Source organism: Trichoderma atroviride, chromosome 3, assembly GCF_020647795.1.
Source record: "Trichoderma atroviride chromosome 3, complete sequence".
NCBI classification, from domain to species: domain Eukaryota; kingdom Fungi; phylum Ascomycota; class Sordariomycetes; order Hypocreales; family Hypocreaceae; genus Trichoderma; species Trichoderma atroviride.
This window is the reverse complement of record NC_089402.1, coordinates 1,143,732-1,159,011: the sequence shown is the minus strand read 5'-3', so window position 1 is coordinate 1,159,011 and position 15,280 is coordinate 1,143,732. Positions and strand designations below refer to the sequence as shown.

General features: G+C 51.9%; 7 protein-coding genes and 2 non-coding genes across 9 annotated transcripts; 2 read left to right on the top strand and 7 right to left on the bottom strand.

Moving 5' to 3' along the window:
* Positions 1-219: 219 nt before the first annotated feature.
* On the bottom strand, positions 220-298 carry TrAtP1_005599. Its single transcript has one exon. It is a non-coding gene; the product is annotated as a tRNA-Gly (tRNA).
* Positions 299-537: 239 nt separating this feature from the next.
* Positions 538-632, bottom strand: TrAtP1_005598. The gene has a single exon. It is a non-coding gene; the product is annotated as a tRNA-Ser (tRNA).
* A 528-nt stretch (positions 633-1,160) lies between these two features.
* On the bottom strand, positions 1,161-1,592 carry TrAtP1_005597 (uncharacterized protein; the record flags this gene model as incomplete). The annotated part of the gene is made up of 1 exon (XM_066112782.1): positions 1,161-1,592. The coding sequence occupies one exon, from the start codon at positions 1,590-1,592 to the stop codon at positions 1,161-1,163; it is 432 nt and encodes a 143-aa protein (XP_065968868.1).
* Positions 1,593-1,782: 190 nt separating this feature from the next.
* TrAtP1_005596 (uncharacterized protein) lies at positions 1,783-2,976 on the bottom strand (the record flags this gene model as incomplete). The annotated part of the gene is made up of 1 exon (XM_066112781.1): positions 1,783-2,976. One exon carries the CDS (start codon positions 2,974-2,976, stop codon positions 1,783-1,785), a length of 1,194 nt encoding a protein of 397 aa, XP_065968867.1.
* A 1,841-nt stretch (positions 2,977-4,817) lies between these two features.
* Positions 4,818-6,862, top strand: TrAtP1_005595 (uncharacterized protein; the record flags this gene model as incomplete). Its single annotated transcript, XM_014089203.2, has 3 exons — positions 4,818-4,893; positions 5,564-6,282; positions 6,857-6,862. 3 exons carry the CDS (start codon positions 4,818-4,820, stop codon positions 6,860-6,862), a joined length of 801 nt encoding a protein of 266 aa, XP_013944678.2.
* On the bottom strand, positions 4,823-10,085 carry TrAtP1_005594 (uncharacterized protein). The gene is made up of 5 exons (XM_014089204.2): positions 9,405-10,085; positions 9,200-9,330; positions 8,577-9,129; positions 7,737-8,496; positions 4,823-7,674 (listed from the first exon to the last, which is right to left on the bottom strand). Exons 1-5 carry the CDS (start codon positions 9,537-9,539, stop codon positions 7,031-7,033), a joined length of 2,223 nt encoding a protein of 740 aa, XP_013944679.1. The 5' UTR covers positions 9,540-10,085; the 3' UTR covers positions 4,823-7,030.
* Positions 10,086-10,332: 247 nt separating this feature from the next.
* On the top strand, positions 10,333-13,072 carry TrAtP1_005593 (uncharacterized protein). The gene is made up of 2 exons (XM_014089205.2): positions 10,333-11,779; positions 11,838-13,072. The coding sequence occupies exons 1-2, from the start codon at positions 10,727-10,729 to the stop codon at positions 12,690-12,692; spliced, it is 1,908 nt and encodes a 635-aa protein (XP_013944680.1). The 5' UTR covers positions 10,333-10,726; the 3' UTR covers positions 12,693-13,072.
* A 35-nt stretch (positions 13,073-13,107) lies between these two features.
* On the bottom strand, positions 13,108-13,935 carry TrAtP1_005592 (uncharacterized protein). Its single transcript, XM_014089206.2, has 3 exons — positions 13,675-13,935; positions 13,534-13,611; positions 13,108-13,425 (listed from the first exon to the last, which is right to left on the bottom strand). Exons 1-3 carry the CDS (start codon positions 13,753-13,755, stop codon positions 13,342-13,344), a joined length of 243 nt encoding a protein of 80 aa, XP_013944681.1. The 5' UTR covers positions 13,756-13,935; the 3' UTR covers positions 13,108-13,341.
* A 117-nt stretch (positions 13,936-14,052) lies between these two features.
* Positions 14,053-15,178, bottom strand: TrAtP1_005591 (uncharacterized protein). Its single transcript, XM_014088972.2, has 2 exons — positions 14,830-15,178; positions 14,053-14,748 (listed from the first exon to the last, which is right to left on the bottom strand). Exons 1-2 carry the CDS (start codon positions 15,056-15,058, stop codon positions 14,201-14,203), a joined length of 777 nt encoding a protein of 258 aa, XP_013944447.2. The 5' UTR covers positions 15,059-15,178; the 3' UTR covers positions 14,053-14,200.
* Between the last annotated feature and the right edge of the window lie 102 nt (positions 15,179-15,280).

Sequence of the window (15,280 nt, the reverse complement as noted above, 5' to 3'; positions counted from 1 at the left end):
AATTATCACACGCAAAGATTTCTGTCTGTTAAATTGTCTTGATTGTTTGGTGAGAGCGAGAGCGTACTTGTGGAAGATTGACGACAGAGGATTGATCGAGACACAGCAGACGTGTGTTTGTTAGCTGTCATTAAAAACCGCGCAACGTGAATAATTAAGAATCAAAAAAAAGAAAAACAAAGGAAAATTAGTCCGAAAAGATACAAAAAGAAAAATAAATGCGTCATCCGGAACTCGAATCCGGGCCTCAACTTTTCAGCATGGAAGAGTTGAATCCTAACCCCTAGACCAATGACGCTTTTTTATCCTTGAGACACGTCGGCAGTAGAGAGCTTATGAAGCTACCCGCATCTATCGTGATGGCTTAGTGTAGCTTGTGTACAAACTGTATACACTGACCAAAGAACAAAAGAAATAACATAAAAATATCTATACTGTTTAAAAGGAGTCATCTCACGTACGGCTCATCAAGTGTCTTCCCAATTGGAGAAACAAAAAGAAGAGACCAACATGTCTGCTAAAAAAAGAAAAAAGAAACGACACCTGCAGGATTCGAACCTGCGCGTGCGAACACAATGCCTATGATACCAATTGATAGCAGGGCATCGCCTTAACCACTCGGCCAAAGTGTCTAACCGTTCATGGAATGACCACGTCTCAAACAACCTTATCAATTCCGCATCGACCTCATCGACAGAGTACGACTCCTTCAGAAAGGGGGATGATGGATGTTGATAACACCCGTGCCTACGATTTGACATGCTCCTCACGAATTACAGTTGTACAAGGACTGATAATCGAAATATAAATTCAAAGAAATAAGATATCATTGCTGCCCATTCTCGCTTGAGCCTTTGTCGTAGCAAAAGCCATCTCCGCTGCGTAACCCTTTTTGAGTTCCAATAATCCAAGAATTCAGTTCTACCAATCTAACATCCCATTCAGCCGATTTCAAAGACTGCACTAACAAGCAAAAAAAAAAAAAGAAAAAAAAAAGACGCAAGTAAGCAGTGAGGAATATGAAGATGAAAATCAAGGGGGAAAAGGTGAGGGGGGAAATGCGCAGAGAACGTGCTAGTAACAAAAGGGGAAAAAAAAAGATTCCTTCGTCGTACGCAGGCGAACAAGAGGAGAGAGAGCCTCGATCTGAACTCTTTTGTCTACGCATATCCAAGGTCCTCGCCGCTTCCTCGACGCTCGCCAAACAGATACGCTGCTTCAAGACAGAATCGTCCATGGCCCCTTTCCATTCGTCGCTCGCTGCCGTAGCAAATCAAAACTGCGTCGACGATTCCGCTGAGAATGCCTTCCATTGCGCCCATAACCGAATACCCAATGAAACTAGCCATCATGCCAACCACGTATGCGTATGCTGATCCTCGGACACCCACGCCATCTGGAAGCTGGATTCGCAGCTGCTTTGCGGTAATGACCCAGCCCGCGAAACCAAGGCCTGTGGCCATAATCAGTCGTGTTGCGACCAGAAGCAGCTTGGCTAGCCGGTAAGGCAGCAGGCCGTTCCCTTGGCCACGTAGACGTAGAGCCCTGGGTGTCAACGTAGTAGTAGGGATTGCAGCCGATACAAACTCCATCTGATCAAGGCCTCGGGCAGACGTGGCCAGGCCTTGAGAGTGTATGGCTGCAAAAGTAATTGTGAGAGGGTTTGTGAGAGCCACCACGGGCGTTGGAATCCAGAATGAGGCGACGTTTGTAATGATTGCGCCTATCCTCCTGGGTAGAAAAATCAATGGCGCCCGGATGAGAAGGGACAGCAGGGTTGATTCACAAATGCTGCCAAAGATTGTCGTCGTACCGTGACTCAGGGCTGCCAGGACAATCTCCTTTGAGGGGGGTAGAAGGTCCCGCGTTGCGGTGAAAGTACCACTGAGAAACAGTCGCAGCAGTCGTCGCTCGGTGTATCGCGTTGATGACGGACAGCGTCCACATATACATGAAGACAAAGCCTGCGCCGAGCCACCAGCTGGAGAAGCGAATCACAAATTGAACCAGGGACTTTGAGAAATACCCGCCCATGAACACCCGAGTAAACATGGCCAGCCATACCCAAGTCCACACAACAATTAATGCCAGGCAGCCAAATCCCACCAGCAGGAGCCCTGGATTTTGAGACAAAATCTTGGAGGAAAATTGAAGGATTTCAATGGCTTGCTGAATTGCTCTCCGGCCCTTGACGACGAGCCACAGCCACAATATGCACGAAGCTGCGGGGACAGCAGCTGTCCATCTCATGACGCTATCCTGAAGGCTGGTCCCATGTGTCCGCCCCTTGAATGACGACGCAAACGAGAAGACGGCAAAGGAAAACATGATGGCCGGCACAGCGACTAGGATCACAGTAACCAGTGGCCGGACAAAGGACCGCAGCGCCGCCAGCCATACAAATGACACCATTACTGCCACCACGGTATCGACCGCGAGCATGTTGAACGATTTTTGTAGCGTGATATAGATGGTATCGCCCACAGGGCTGCTCCTTGGCGAGGTGTTTAGCCATACCAGGACAAAAGTAGACATCATGCCGGCGAGACAGATGCAGAATATCCATGCGAAGAAGGGATCGTGTCGGAATATTTCTCCTTCGATGAACATGTTTCCCGCCAAAGCTGGGTCAACTTCTGGTGGCTCCGTGTGTCGCGTGCTGGCCATGCCGGCATCACTTCTTGCAGAGCTCGATATCAGAGGCGTTCGTCCGGAGTGGTCTTTGAATCGCTGGAACGCGGGGGGACTTCCGTCGACGGCCTCTCCAAACAGCGAGTCGGGCGGATCCTCGTCAGGGTCCTCCTGCGATCCAAGACCAACATCAACCATGTTCCCCCCTATGATCACCATGATCACCACCGCGATCGCTTCCGCCATATCTGCTATCCTCGTTATCGCGATCAACTTCTTCTCCCTCCTCCTCTTCCAACGGTGTGTCCCTTGCAACGGAAATTTGGTGTGAGCTCCTAGTCCCATTCCAACTGCTCTTGATGCCTCGGCCAAAGCCTTGGGCTCGATACGGGTGGTCGAACTGACTTGAGCTGTCTTCAAGCGAGCCTCGACTATTGGCGTCTGATTCAACGCTGTCGGCCAGTTTGCTGGCAGCCGCTACCCGCCGAGATCTCTGCAGCGCATAGAGATCAGCCGCCTCCCTATCGCGCTCCTCCTCGTCATCCTCCTCCCGAAACTCGTCCAGCGTGCTGTGGAACAGCGGTGCATCCTGCGCAGCTGTTATGCGAGAACCAAACGCGAGCTGGCCAAAACGCGAACCGCCGCTGCCGCCAGCTCCTCCTCCTCCGCCACCGTTCTGATATGGGTTGCCCCTAGAAAGAAACGACCGCTGGCCCCCATTTCCGCGACCGGCGTCTCGGTAGGGCCGAGATGGGCGTGAAGACCAATCGTTTTGTCGAGATGTATTATCGTTGTCTGGCTGGCCAAAGTTTGATAGCCTCGACTGCGACTGTGCGAGGAATTTTGAGGCATCTAAACATACGGCGTTAGCAGCAAGTTGGGGGATACGCAGCCTCGCAGGATGCAGTGTCGTCACTCACACTCGGAAAACATGATGCCCCTTCACCTGCCGCCGCCCCCACGATAAGAGGCTGGCCCGGCTGTCACCTCGATGGTTGCTTCGCTGCGGTTATGCTGAGCGGCAGTTTGTTATTATCTTGTCGCGGCAACGGCGTTGTGATGGGATCGGCTCGCAGGCTGGTGGCGATGACGAAAACGCTGGGACAGGCAGCAAAGACTAAGACGGGCGCTCTCCCTTGCATGTAACGGGGAGAGTAACGGCCCAAGATGAATAGGGAAGACCAAAAATATTACACTGTAAAAGGGATATGAGTAAGATGTATATGCGGCAGTTGTTCAGTCGCCAGGTTGGAGAAACAACCAACAAAAAAAAAGATGTGCCTCGTTGTAAAACGAAAAGAGAGAAGCACTGAGAAGGGTCAGGCGACACAAGGCGGATGAGTCGGTTTGGTGACCTCGATAGCCCAAAACTTAGTGAATGGCTAGGGGACGACTGGAGCGTGCCGTGGCCGGTGTAGAGCCTAAACTTTGCTGGCGGTCAGCGCCTCAGCGAGAGCCACAGGTGACTGGGCGGCAGCCCCGTAAGTCTTAGGCCTAGTACCCGCGAGGGAGGTACCTCGTAATACAGCCAGGGAGAGGCTCTTGGAGGATCCGCATCCGGGTGCTGCCTGCTGGGATGGCACAGGCTGCAAGTCCCGGCCGGAGGATCCTCGTGGTACCTGGGACTTGCGTTGAGTGAGCACAAGGGCAACGCGCCCGTCAGTTGATCCAGCATTACATGCTAATACTTGGGAGTTGGATAAGACACAAACGGAGCAGCCAATAGTAAATGGCAGCATTAGTACCCGAGCCCTAACAAAGCTTGAGCAGTTGAGGCTGCGGCTTATACAAACGATGGCGCCATCACGGCTCCGGGAGTAGTCTCAAGCTGCAGCTGCCCAAGGGCTCAATCAATCAAAAAGGCAGCACAGCTTCAGGACCTAAAAATCCACCTCGGACTGCATTATGCATCTGCTGCTGTAGCTGTCTGTCGGTACACGTACAATCACCACTATTGAGATGCGCATACGGCTGCCTATAGCACCACAGGTATGCAGTACCGGATTTGACGCTTCTTTCACAAGGCAGCTGCCGCGCCGTGCTACTGTAGGAACGGCCCCTAAGCAAAGCGCTGGACCGCGGGATTCTTACCGCTAGGCCGGTCACCGTCTCGTCATGATGCCGTTATCGCTCTCTTGCGTCACCGATAACAGCTGCATCCGCCGCGGCCAGTTTAGGCACAGCAGATGCAGATGCCAGACGTCAAGGACTGCCGGCTATTTATGCACGGCTCTGCAGTAGCCGTAAAATCGATCATCATCGGTGAGGCATCCGATCTGCTAGCCGAGAATTCTGTCATAATTTAATTGTCCCTCACATATTAGAGGGTTAAAAAAAGAAAACAAGAAGAAGAAGAAAAAGACCCCGGCCCCCAAAATCGCTTCTCCTCCTTCTCCAGCTTTTCCCTCAACGCACGGGTCACACCAAAACCAGGCCTGTCAGCTCCTCTCTTCTCGCTGGCCCGTGACAAGCCATCGTCACCTGCTCTTTTTCCTTTACAACCCAAGACAGGCCCTTTCAACTTGTATTTTTTCCCCATTCCTTATCATTCCTGTGTAAATTCTCCCAACCCGCCGCGTCCGCTTATTTTTTTTCACTACAATACTTTGAAACCTCCCCTCGTCGATTGCGTCAACGGCTTTGAGAACCGATTTTGTCCTGGCCGTTTCTTCCACGCACGTGCCGTTCGCCGCAGCGATAGCCTCGAACCCACTCAGTTGCACTTCTATACATTCAACGAACCACCACCCCAACAGTTATAGCTCTGGAACTTGCGCTTGTAATAATCCCAGGTGGTTCGACCATTTATATAATCCACCTCTTCAGCTCCTCTTCTTCGTCATCCGCCTCTCTCGCTACTTCTCTCCAAACACCTACAGTCTTGCGCCAACTGCGCAGCTTGTTCATCTCTCCCACATGTCCTCCTCCTCAGCGCCCTGGGACTACATCGCCAAGCTGGTTTGCATAGGCGACTCGGGATGCGGCAAGTCCAGTCTCACCATCCGCCTCTGCGAAGGCCGCTTCTCCGCGCACCACGACGTCACAATCGGCGTTGAATTCGGCTCGCGCATCGTGCCCGTCGGCCCGCCTCACACGCCCGCCGGCGCCATCGCATTCCCTCCCTCCTCGTCCTCCGCCACCGACGATGCGCCGCCCTCGCCCGGCGGGCTCCCGGAACCGCCGCGCGACACCAGCAACACCCCCCAGAAGCATATGAAGCTCAGCCTGTGGGACACGGCCGGCCAGGAAACATACAAGTCCGTCACGAGGTCGTATTTCCGCGGCGCAAGCGGCGCGCTGCTCGTCTTTGACCTGTCGCGCAAGGCCACCTTCCAGCACGCCACGGATTGGCTCAACGACCTCCGCCAGATTGCCGAGCCCGACATTGTCATCGTCCTGGTCGGCAACAAGGCCGATCTGACACAGCAAGAGGACAACAAGCGAGAGGTCACCCGGGAGGAGGCGGAAGAGTGGGCCAGGCGCAACGGCATCCTCGAGTATGTCGAGACGAGCGCCAAGAGCGGCGAGAACGTGGAAAAGGCCTTTATGAGAGTCGCCGAGAGGATATACCAGAACATCCAGGCCGGCAAGTATAATCTAAACGACAGGAGATCCGGCGTCAAGGGCCCCAGTGCCGGTGGAAGCCGGCAAGTGAGGTTAACAGCTGATGCCAGCAAATCAGGCGGCGGATGTTGTTGATTTTTCAAAGTCATCATCAAGTTTTCCTTGTGTATAATGCGAATCGTAAAGCAAGACAGCCGTGTTGAGCAAATATGAGAAGAACGAGAGGAGGATGAGAGAGCCAGCAAGCAAGCAAGACATGATACCCGATGGGCTTCATCATTACATGATATTCTGGTCGTAAAGGACCTTTGGAAAGACATGGCCAAAACAACTGGAAACATGGCACTGTATAATAATAGTAGATGCTTCAAAGCACAATTGGTATTCAAGCCTGTAATCACATGCATACACGTCTATTTCTTTACTTACATAAAGATTGGGGGGGAGGGGGGATATACGTCTTGCATTAAATGCGGTTTATAGTATTTTCCGCCAACCCTGATTTGTTCCTATCATCTTCTTTATATGACTTTGCGAAATTCCTTCCTACCTATCCCGTTGCTCTTCTTTTCTTCTTCGATAATGCGAAAAAAATCGTCTCCATCCCATTCCGCGCCTTTTAAATAAAATCTTACACGTAACTATTTTTTTCCGTTTTTAGAAATGAGTAGCCCTCTCCTTTCGCTCATCCCTCCACTCTTCTTTCCACCGCCATGATAAGACAAAAAGGGAAAAGAGCTTTTGACAACCAACATGAAGTAAGATATCAAGTAAATCATGCTCGCCATCAATGCTTGTCAAAGGTGCCTAGTTCTACTAGATAAGAAAAAGGGTTTTAGTCGCTGATGCGCCAGTTGTCAAACCACTTCAGGTACGAATACTGCTGGTTGTTTCCAGTCATGCCCCAGCAGATGGGCATAAACAGGATATAAAGCCCGATAATGACGCTGTACAGGACGCCATAGATGACGCCTTGCACGACGGCTGCGCGGTTCCTCATGGTCCAATCGACCAAGAAGCCCAGAGACAGGATGGCGAAATACAGGGCAGGGTAGTAGTGGTGCACGTAGGTGACACGCGCCATGATGACAAAAGGAAGATAGTGCAAGAACCAGCCGATGATGGGGTAGATACCGGCGTAGTGGATCTGGTCAATCTCCTGGTTGTCCAGCTCCCTGTAGCCGCGCTGCCATCGCACGATATACCAGACCACGACGAGGCCGACGAGGCCGAGAGATACTGTGCTGCCCCAGTAGATGAATGGGTTGCCAAGGAGGAAATACTTGACAATGTTGTCATCCCAGCCGCACATACGAAGTCCCACGTTGAGGATGGGCCATTGCCACCACTGGGAGGCCAAGTCGTCCTGCTTATCGGGATCCGGCACAAGGGCATTGTTGGATGTCATCATGGCTACGTTGAGATGGATGAAGTCGTGGATGAAGGGCGACTTGTAAACATTGGGATCACTCTCAGGGACTAGCAAAGGTTAGCGATCATCGTCACAAGTAGTAGAGGTCCAATTATGATGTACGACTTACGCTTGTCGTTCCAGTGAGCCTCAACGTTCCAGTGAGTATAAGTGTCACGAGGATTGTTTTGCTTGTCACAAGTAACTTCAATCTGCTTGAAGCCCCATTGAGGAAGGTTGACGTTGCCTGCTCGAAGATAGCAGTCCAGTGCAGTGTGCTTGAGACGGAAAGCAGTAGTCAAAGTGCGGATCTTGCTGCGGTCACGAGATGCCGCATCCCGGACAACTTCAATCTGCCAGTGATCCTTGTCATCTCCAACAGTGAGGTTACCGTAGCTAGAAACCTCGCGGTGGGACTTGGTAACGGGGGCGTCAATATCGTGAGAGTGCAAGTTGCGGCCAGTCTGGGCGTGAATGAGGCGAATGACTGATCCATCACCGATGAATCGCAAATCACCTTCGGCGTCGTAATCGGGCTCGTAGCGGTTGGGGTAAAAAAACCAATCGTTGTTGGCATCTTTGTGGTGGTAGCAGGTGACTTGCTGCTGGCCAGAGCCCTCAGGGTAGGTCTGAACGTGAGAGTGAAGAAGACCACCGCCATAACCCATGTTCTTGATAGTGGCGCGAGATCCAAGGGCAATCTCAAGAGGGCTGTTCTTGCCGACCTCGGTTCCCTTCAAGTTGGCTTGGAAGAGAGAGCTCATCTGGGCATCGCCGGGACCGGTGGAATCGAGAATGGCAAAATGCAGAGCAAACGAGAGCATGTAGATGAGGAAAGGAACGACGATGAGTCCCACGACACGAGCGGAAAAGTGAGCGGCGAGAACAGGCTATAACAATATGGTTGTAAGTAGGCAATTCGGTCAACATGGCAAGAGGAAACAGGGGACCCCAAAAAGAAAAGACTCACAATCGGCATCCTCCTATCGCCATACTTTGCCCAGAGATCCTCAATTGTGTAAAGACCGACAAGAGCAGTAACAAAGAGACCCACGAGCTTGACACTGCAAACACATCCAATGCTTACACCAGTCATGAAGAGCCAAAAAAACCATTCGGGCTCGAAGCTGTTGCGTCGCTGGTTGTGGAATTTGGCCCAGCAAAGAGTGGTAGCAAAGGTTCCACAGAGCAGCATGGAGTCGAGGAGAATAAAGCGGCTGATTGTGGTGTAGGAATTTTCGCACAGAACCATCAGCGTAACGAGCCAGACAGCAGGTCGAGTCAGCTTGAGCTCCTTGGCGGTAAAGTAGGCCATGGGGATACAGGCAATGCCAAAGGCGGCATTAAAGGCTCGCATAAAGGTGTAGTTGACATCTTCGGGGTATTTCTCGCCAGACTTGAACTCGAAGGATCCGTTGTAGCCGGCGAGGACTCCAGAGAGACCAACCAGCATCTTTCCCAGGGGAGGGTGGACGTCGAAGTAGTATTCATGCTTGATGTAGTAGCTGCCAAACTTGCCAAAGCTGTTGGTACAAACAATCAGCAAACCCGCTCCAATTCTAGCGTCAGAGAGACCAGGATCCTTGTACGTACTGAGCCTCATCCCAAGTCACGATATCGCTAATGCCGATTTTATACAATCGAGTGAAGATGGCAACGGCCGTGAAGATCAGCGGGGCAACGATGGACTCTATATCTGCAAACACTTCGAAGAAGGATTTCTCCTGCAACCGCTGTCAGTCAACCCCTGTTGCGCGCAATCGGGAAGAGCCATTGGCTCTAGATGCCTCTCTATTACCTTCTTCGCAAGCTTCTTCTTGTCATCTGGCTGGGATGCATTGAGCGAGGGCGCGCCTGGTGAGGCAACCTGTCGCTTCCTCAAGCCATCGCCCAGGTCAGCGCCAGAGGCGAGAGCGGCCTTTTCGGCAGCCATGGTTCCGGAGGACAACTTTCTGGTGTCGCCAGAAGTTGCAGGCGGAAATCAAGAATCAATTGAGTCGATAGAAAAAAATTTCAAAGCAGCGGGAGGAGAGAAGAATAGGGGAGGGTCACGCTCGGCCAGCTCCCAATGCGGCACAATTTGTAATGACTGGACGAGTTTGGGGGACTCAAACGGCTATAACATCGACGACGGCGACGACGCGGCACCGTCGATTCGAAAAGGGAGAAAAGGAGGAAAGCAGCAATCCTCAAGGCCAAGTCCGGCTCAGGGGAGAGAAACGAAGTGGAAATGACAAAGGAGGTGTTTCTGGCGGATATTGCTGCTTGCGTCGGATATTCCAAGAATACGACAGCTTCCTGAAGCCCCCCCTGGTTCAGCTAAGGAATATTGGCCACCTTGCAATCCCTCCAGCTAGTGCTCAGCCGCGTGGCTAGTGGCGTTCCTTGCTGCTGCGACTATTTGCGCGTAGTGCGTACCTAGTTGTAGCTCGCCCTCTTGTTTTCGCTCCCGCATACCAGCCCACTACCTGCGGCCAGGTACACCAGCGGCCAGCAGCCACCAGCCACAGCTGAGACGACGACTGAGCCACAGCGGGCGAGCAAGCGCTGTATTAGAAGGCCGGTCCCCTGTAGCAGGCAGTCTAGGCAGTCTAAGCAGCTGCCGGATTGTTGGGCTGGAATTCCCTTTGCTGGCGCACAATCACATGCAAGCGTCCCGCCACTAGACCTGCTTATGGCACTGCTGCGACGAGACAGCATTTTCGTTGGTCCCGAGAATGATGCTAGTCTGCTAATCTGATCCCTGCCTTATGTCATCCTTGCGATCATCGCTGGCCATATCCTACTAGAATCTCGCCGACGCCTGGCCGGCCATCGCACGACTTCCTTCAAGCCTTACCTGACTTCTGGCCTCCGGACGCCAACCAGATGGAAACTCTCACCAGCTGAGCATGTCTGACTGACCTTGGACCGCATCTGCTGTTGCTCCTCCCGTATCCTCCTTCGTGTCTCTTTTCATCTCTTATAAAGCACAGGCATCACCGCCTTTCCACGGCTGCCCGTCTTATTGCATGAGCAAGGTAGTAGCCTCATCGTGCTCGTACTTAATCTTAGACGTCCCCCCGTCCCTCAGCTGCGCCTCAGCGGCAGGTGCTGCGGTTGCGCCCACCAGCCCTCCCGATGCCTTCCCTTGTGTCCGAATTCATCATCAACCCTGTGCTGCGACAGGCCCGGCGCTTTTCTGAGATCTCCCGTGCAACGCCACCGGTAGCCGGAGAGGAAGACACGTCCGTGGTCCAGGCGGATGCCGTCCACGATTCGGATGATGCCGAGGATGTCGCGCAGCAGGGACCCAGTCTCCCGCTAGAACGGCAGCGGTCACGGCCTCTGAGCACGTCAACCCAGGAAACGATTGTTGAGGAGGCCGCCGTTGAGCCGGTGACGCCCAATGGACCGCTGCTCGATCATCTGGGCTTCCCCATAACGCCGCCCAGAAATGCACCAGCCAAGAAGGGCGGGCCCATCCCGGAAGACGATGGCATGCGAGAGCTGCGGACCCGCATCCAGGAGATCAACTGCCGGGAGATCTCATCTGGCGAAAAGGCAAGGCTCATCCACGATACCCTGCTGGAGGGCTATCGTGCGTCCATGATCACGGCCACGTCCCTGGGCAAAGGCGACTCGGATGATGGATCAATTGGCCATGTATGGGAGCCGGCCAGCCCGACCGGGCCTCTTGAAGCCTTCAAGTACTGGCAAAATCAGGTCATGGGCGAGCCATCAGTTAAAGAGACGTTTGTCTTGAGCGAAAGTGACATCGCCCCGACTTATGCCCCTATCCGGCACTCAAGAACACCAAGCGTAACGACGCCGACGCACTCGGCTGCTTCGCTTACTGAAACTCGGGGTCCGCTGGGATGTGAGCACTATGAGCGGAACGTGAAGCTGCAGTGTTCCACCTGCAAAAAGTGGTATACTTGCCGGTTCTGCCACGATGCAAACGAGGATCACACGCTGATCCGCAAGGACACAAAGAACATGCTCTGCATGCTTTGTGCTACGCCCCAGAAAGCATCTGATGTATGCAACAACTGCGGCGAGGTCACGGCCCAGTATTACTGCAATATTTGTAAGCTTTGGGAGAATCGCCCCAACAAGCCCATCTATCACTGCAATGACTGTGGAATATGTCGCCGAGGTATGGGACTTGGAAAGGACTTCTTCCACTGCAAGGTGAGTTTTACTTTTCAAAGCTTTTTCATAAGATGCAGTTGTTAAACAGCTTTATTAGACATGCCGGGCATGCATCACTACATCGATCGAGAGCTCGCACAAGTGTATCGAGCGATCAACTGACTGCGATTGCCCCATCTGCGGCGAATACATGTTTACGTCACCGAAACGGGTAGTATTCATGGTATGCGGCCATAGCATACATAAAAAGTGCTATGAGCAGCATCTGAAATCGTCGTACAAGTGCCCGCTTTGCAGCAAAAGCCTCGTCAACATGGAAACGCACTTCCGCAACTTGGAGCTTGCCATTATGAGCCAACCCATGCCGCCAGAGTTTTGTGACACAAAAGCCAAGATTCTCTGCAACGATTGTTCTGCCAGAAGCACCGTGGCATACCATTGGCTGGGCCTCAAATGCTCGATTTGTCGGTCCTATAATACGGTAGAGCTGCAGATAATGGGCCGGAACATCGAGGAACTCCAGGCAGCTGCTGGTGACCAGCCTCCGATTGCAGAAGAAACCAATTTGGCAGAGGCCGTACCTGGAAATCGGCGAATCTCCATTACGACAGGCCCGCGACCAATCCCGGGCCGTAATAGACGGCGACACTCTTCCAATGCACCCGAGCCCCCGTCACGCATAATAGACAGATATGCGCGGTCGATGTCGCCTACACGCCTGATGATGGATATACCGCAGCCAGCCGTTCTTGAAATGGACGGAGAGTCCGACGATGATATCTTGGGCTTCTGGAGAAGCGGCGAAGATGATGAAGACGATGGAGCTAGCGAAGATGATGATGATGAATATGATTCCGAAGAATCCAGCGATGACGATGCTCCCGAGGCAGACGATGACGATGAAGACGACGATGAAGATGAAAACGGGATCAACTTGATTGGACACAGATGATGAACTGTTCGATGACTCGAACCTTGAGCTTTTAATGACAACACGCACATTACCATTTAATAACAACCATAACATACGGAGAAGCAAGTAACCTACATTCATAAGGGGCGTCTTTCTGGAGCGGAGTTTGGCGATTGAATAAGTTTTGCTTCCCGGGATACCACTTCTTTTTTCTCTTTTCTCAATTTTCCTTGTACCACTTTCCTACTGGATTTGCATTTACGGATTGAACATGACAGCACGGCGTATCATAATTGATGGGGTTCTACCGACGGTAAAAAGGATTCGCTCATTCAAACATATATATAGTAAACAAAAAAAGAGGAGGAAGCATTTTTTTGGAGTATCAAGATTGAGAGACATCAAACTGGGAATCGGGTCGTTTTTTTTTTTTTTTTTTTTTTTTTTTTTTTTTACTTAATTCAACATTTACTATGTAAAACAGTAGTTTCATCCCTCGGTGGTAATATATAGCCCTTTGTAAACACACACGCCTTGAGCGCCATGAAGAATAGTTGATAGGATCCCAGCTCAAAAGCAAGTAACACTCATTACATTTCATAAGAAAAGAAAAGCCCCCAAAAATGTCAAACGGTGCGCAAAACATCAATCTGAAAATCATTTTAAAGAAGCGCGGTTGACGTTGGTTTCACCGACGGCTATTGGCTATAGCGGCCTCTTGCTGCTCGCGCCTCGTCTCGTCGGCAATCTCACGCAGCTCCTTGATGACTTGCTATAAGGAGGCGTTAGCAAACACTGATTCCAACATCTGAAATTCTACATGCATACGTTGCGTGCACAAACAGGAAGAAGGAAGACAAAGTGTTTCAGCGGCACATACAACTAGTGACTCGGGATGAACGCCCTGTTCAATCAATGAGATGCACGTCGACAGCATGCGACGATCCATGTGGCAGTTCTAGAGCGAGAAAAAGGTCAGCATGAGATTGGGAGAGAAGAGTTCAGGGTTCTGCGTGCGTACCAGCATGGCGGCAATCTCCTCGAGAATATCAACGGCTTGGGACGCCGCGGCGTGTTTGTCTGGCTTATCGGGCTTGGGCATGGCGAAGGTTTGATTTAGATGGCGGTGGTTGAGAGTTTGAGAGAGAGCCTGGAGGTTTGTTTGGATGCTTGGGAGGTATGGATAGATGGATAGTGGGGCCTGACGCGCTGATGGCAGGCAGCTTTAGCGGTGTTGGTGCAAGTCGCTGGTGATTGTCAGGGGGGGAAACATACTGAGACTACTTACAGCAAAGCAAATATTATGTCTATTGCTTGGGGTTGCATTCACTGATGCTCTTCGTAACGATTGAAGGATTTTTAAGCACTGATTTACTTTGTTGAACATGTATATGCTTTGGTTCGTTGCGTTGCATCATGTTGGAATATCATAAGAGCTGAGACATCAGTTACATTAACAACTTTCATGCAGCTCATTATCTGCGGGTATCTGGCATATACTATAGCTTCATCATCATTAAGCAAAAGAAAGTCATAATCCTCCTCCTTCAAGACTTGATCGCCTCCACAAACAGCTCCCGCATCCCCTTCAGCAGCACCACCAGCTCCCTCGTCTCATTCACCCTGTCCAGCACCCTCTCGACGCTCTCCCGCTCCAGCTTCGGCCGGCAGTGCTTCACGTCGTAGTCCCTCGAGCTCGTCACCAGCTCAAACCACGCCTCGCGCTCCCAATTCTTCTCGTCAATGTGCGTATACACAAACTTGAGCCTGTCGTCCTTTCCTGCGCCCTCGATCCGCATGCACAGCGTGGAGATCCAAAAGTCCAGCTCGGGGACGTTGTACCGCGACTGTGCCTCCTTTTGCTTGTTATACGCGCGCTGGGCGGCGATGCGGGTTTCGATCTCGGCTTGTGTCTCGGCGATTTGGGCCTTGAGGTGGTCTCTGGTGGCGATGTGGCTGTCGCGCTGGGCTGCTAGTGATGAGATGGCCATTTCCATTTCGCGCTTCTCGGCCTCTTCTTTCTCGATTGTCTGTTGGTAGGTGGACATCTTGACTTGCGCGATTTCAATGTCCTTTCTCTTCATTCGCTCGTCCTCTGCGGGTAGTGGTAATTAGCATCTAGATATTTGGCATTTTCTTGTATCCCAGCACCCCGCAGCTTTCCAGCAGCGCATACCTTGAAGCTCGGCCATGTTGACGCGGAACTGATTGCGCTCTTCCAAGACACGCTTGCGGCCTTGTTCAATGAATGCATCGAATTTGGCCGTAAATTTCGCCATGCGCTCGCGCAAATCGTCGAAGCCAAAGTCGATGCTGGGCAGCGTGTCGGCGGCGGAGGGGCCAGCGGGCGCGATTGTCTGGCGGCCAGGGCCGATTGACATTGACGGATCGAAGGCATTCGACATGGTAAATGCTGTATTTGTTTTCTTCGAATGCTGTGCTGGACGCAGAATAATGTTCAAGGCTCGGGCGTCGAATTAAGGCAGAAAAGCTGGGCCGCTGATGCTCGTTAAAATCGTCCCAGTCTGCGGCTCGTGTTTACCAAGAAAAGAACGTTGCTGGGTCGACTATGGCTTAAGGCGCGATCACGTGACTTGACCAAAGAACTTCAACTGCGATCAGATCAA

Coding starts and splice junctions, on each gene's coding strand:
- TrAtP1_005594 (XM_014089204.2), bottom strand. CDS start 9,539: ATGGCTGCCGAAAAGGCCGCTCTCGCCTCTGGCGCTGACCTGGGCGAT. Junction 8,497..8,576: donor GCGATAGGAGGATGCCGATT/GTGAGTCTTTTC, acceptor ATATTGTTATAG/CCTGTTCTCGCCGCTCACTT. Junction 7,675..7,736: donor GGCTCACTGGAACGACAAGC/GTAAGTCGTACA, acceptor AACCTTTGCTAG/TCCCTGAGAGTGATCCCAAT.
- TrAtP1_005593 (XM_014089205.2), top strand. CDS start 10,727: ATGCCTTCCCTTGTGTCCGAATTCATCATCAACCCTGTGCTGCGACAG. Junction 11,780..11,837: donor AGGACTTCTTCCACTGCAAG/GTGAGTTTTACT, acceptor CAGCTTTATTAG/ACATGCCGGGCATGCATCAC.
- TrAtP1_005592 (XM_014089206.2), bottom strand. CDS start 13,755: ATGCCCAAGCCCGATAAGCCAGACAAACACGCCGCGGCGTCCCAAGCC. Junction 13,612..13,674: donor AGGAGATTGCCGCCATGCTG/GTACGCACGCAG, acceptor TTCTCGCTCTAG/AACTGCCACATGGATCGTCG. Junction 13,426..13,533: donor TTCATCCCGAGTCACTAGTT/GTATGTGCCGCT, acceptor GCCTCCTTATAG/CAAGTCATCAAGGAGCTGCG.
- TrAtP1_005591 (XM_014088972.2), bottom strand. CDS start 15,058: ATGTCGAATGCCTTCGATCCGTCAATGTCAATCGGCCCTGGCCGCCAG. Junction 14,749..14,829: donor CAACATGGCCGAGCTTCAAG/GTATGCGCTGCT, acceptor CACTACCCGCAG/AGGACGAGCGAATGAAGAGA.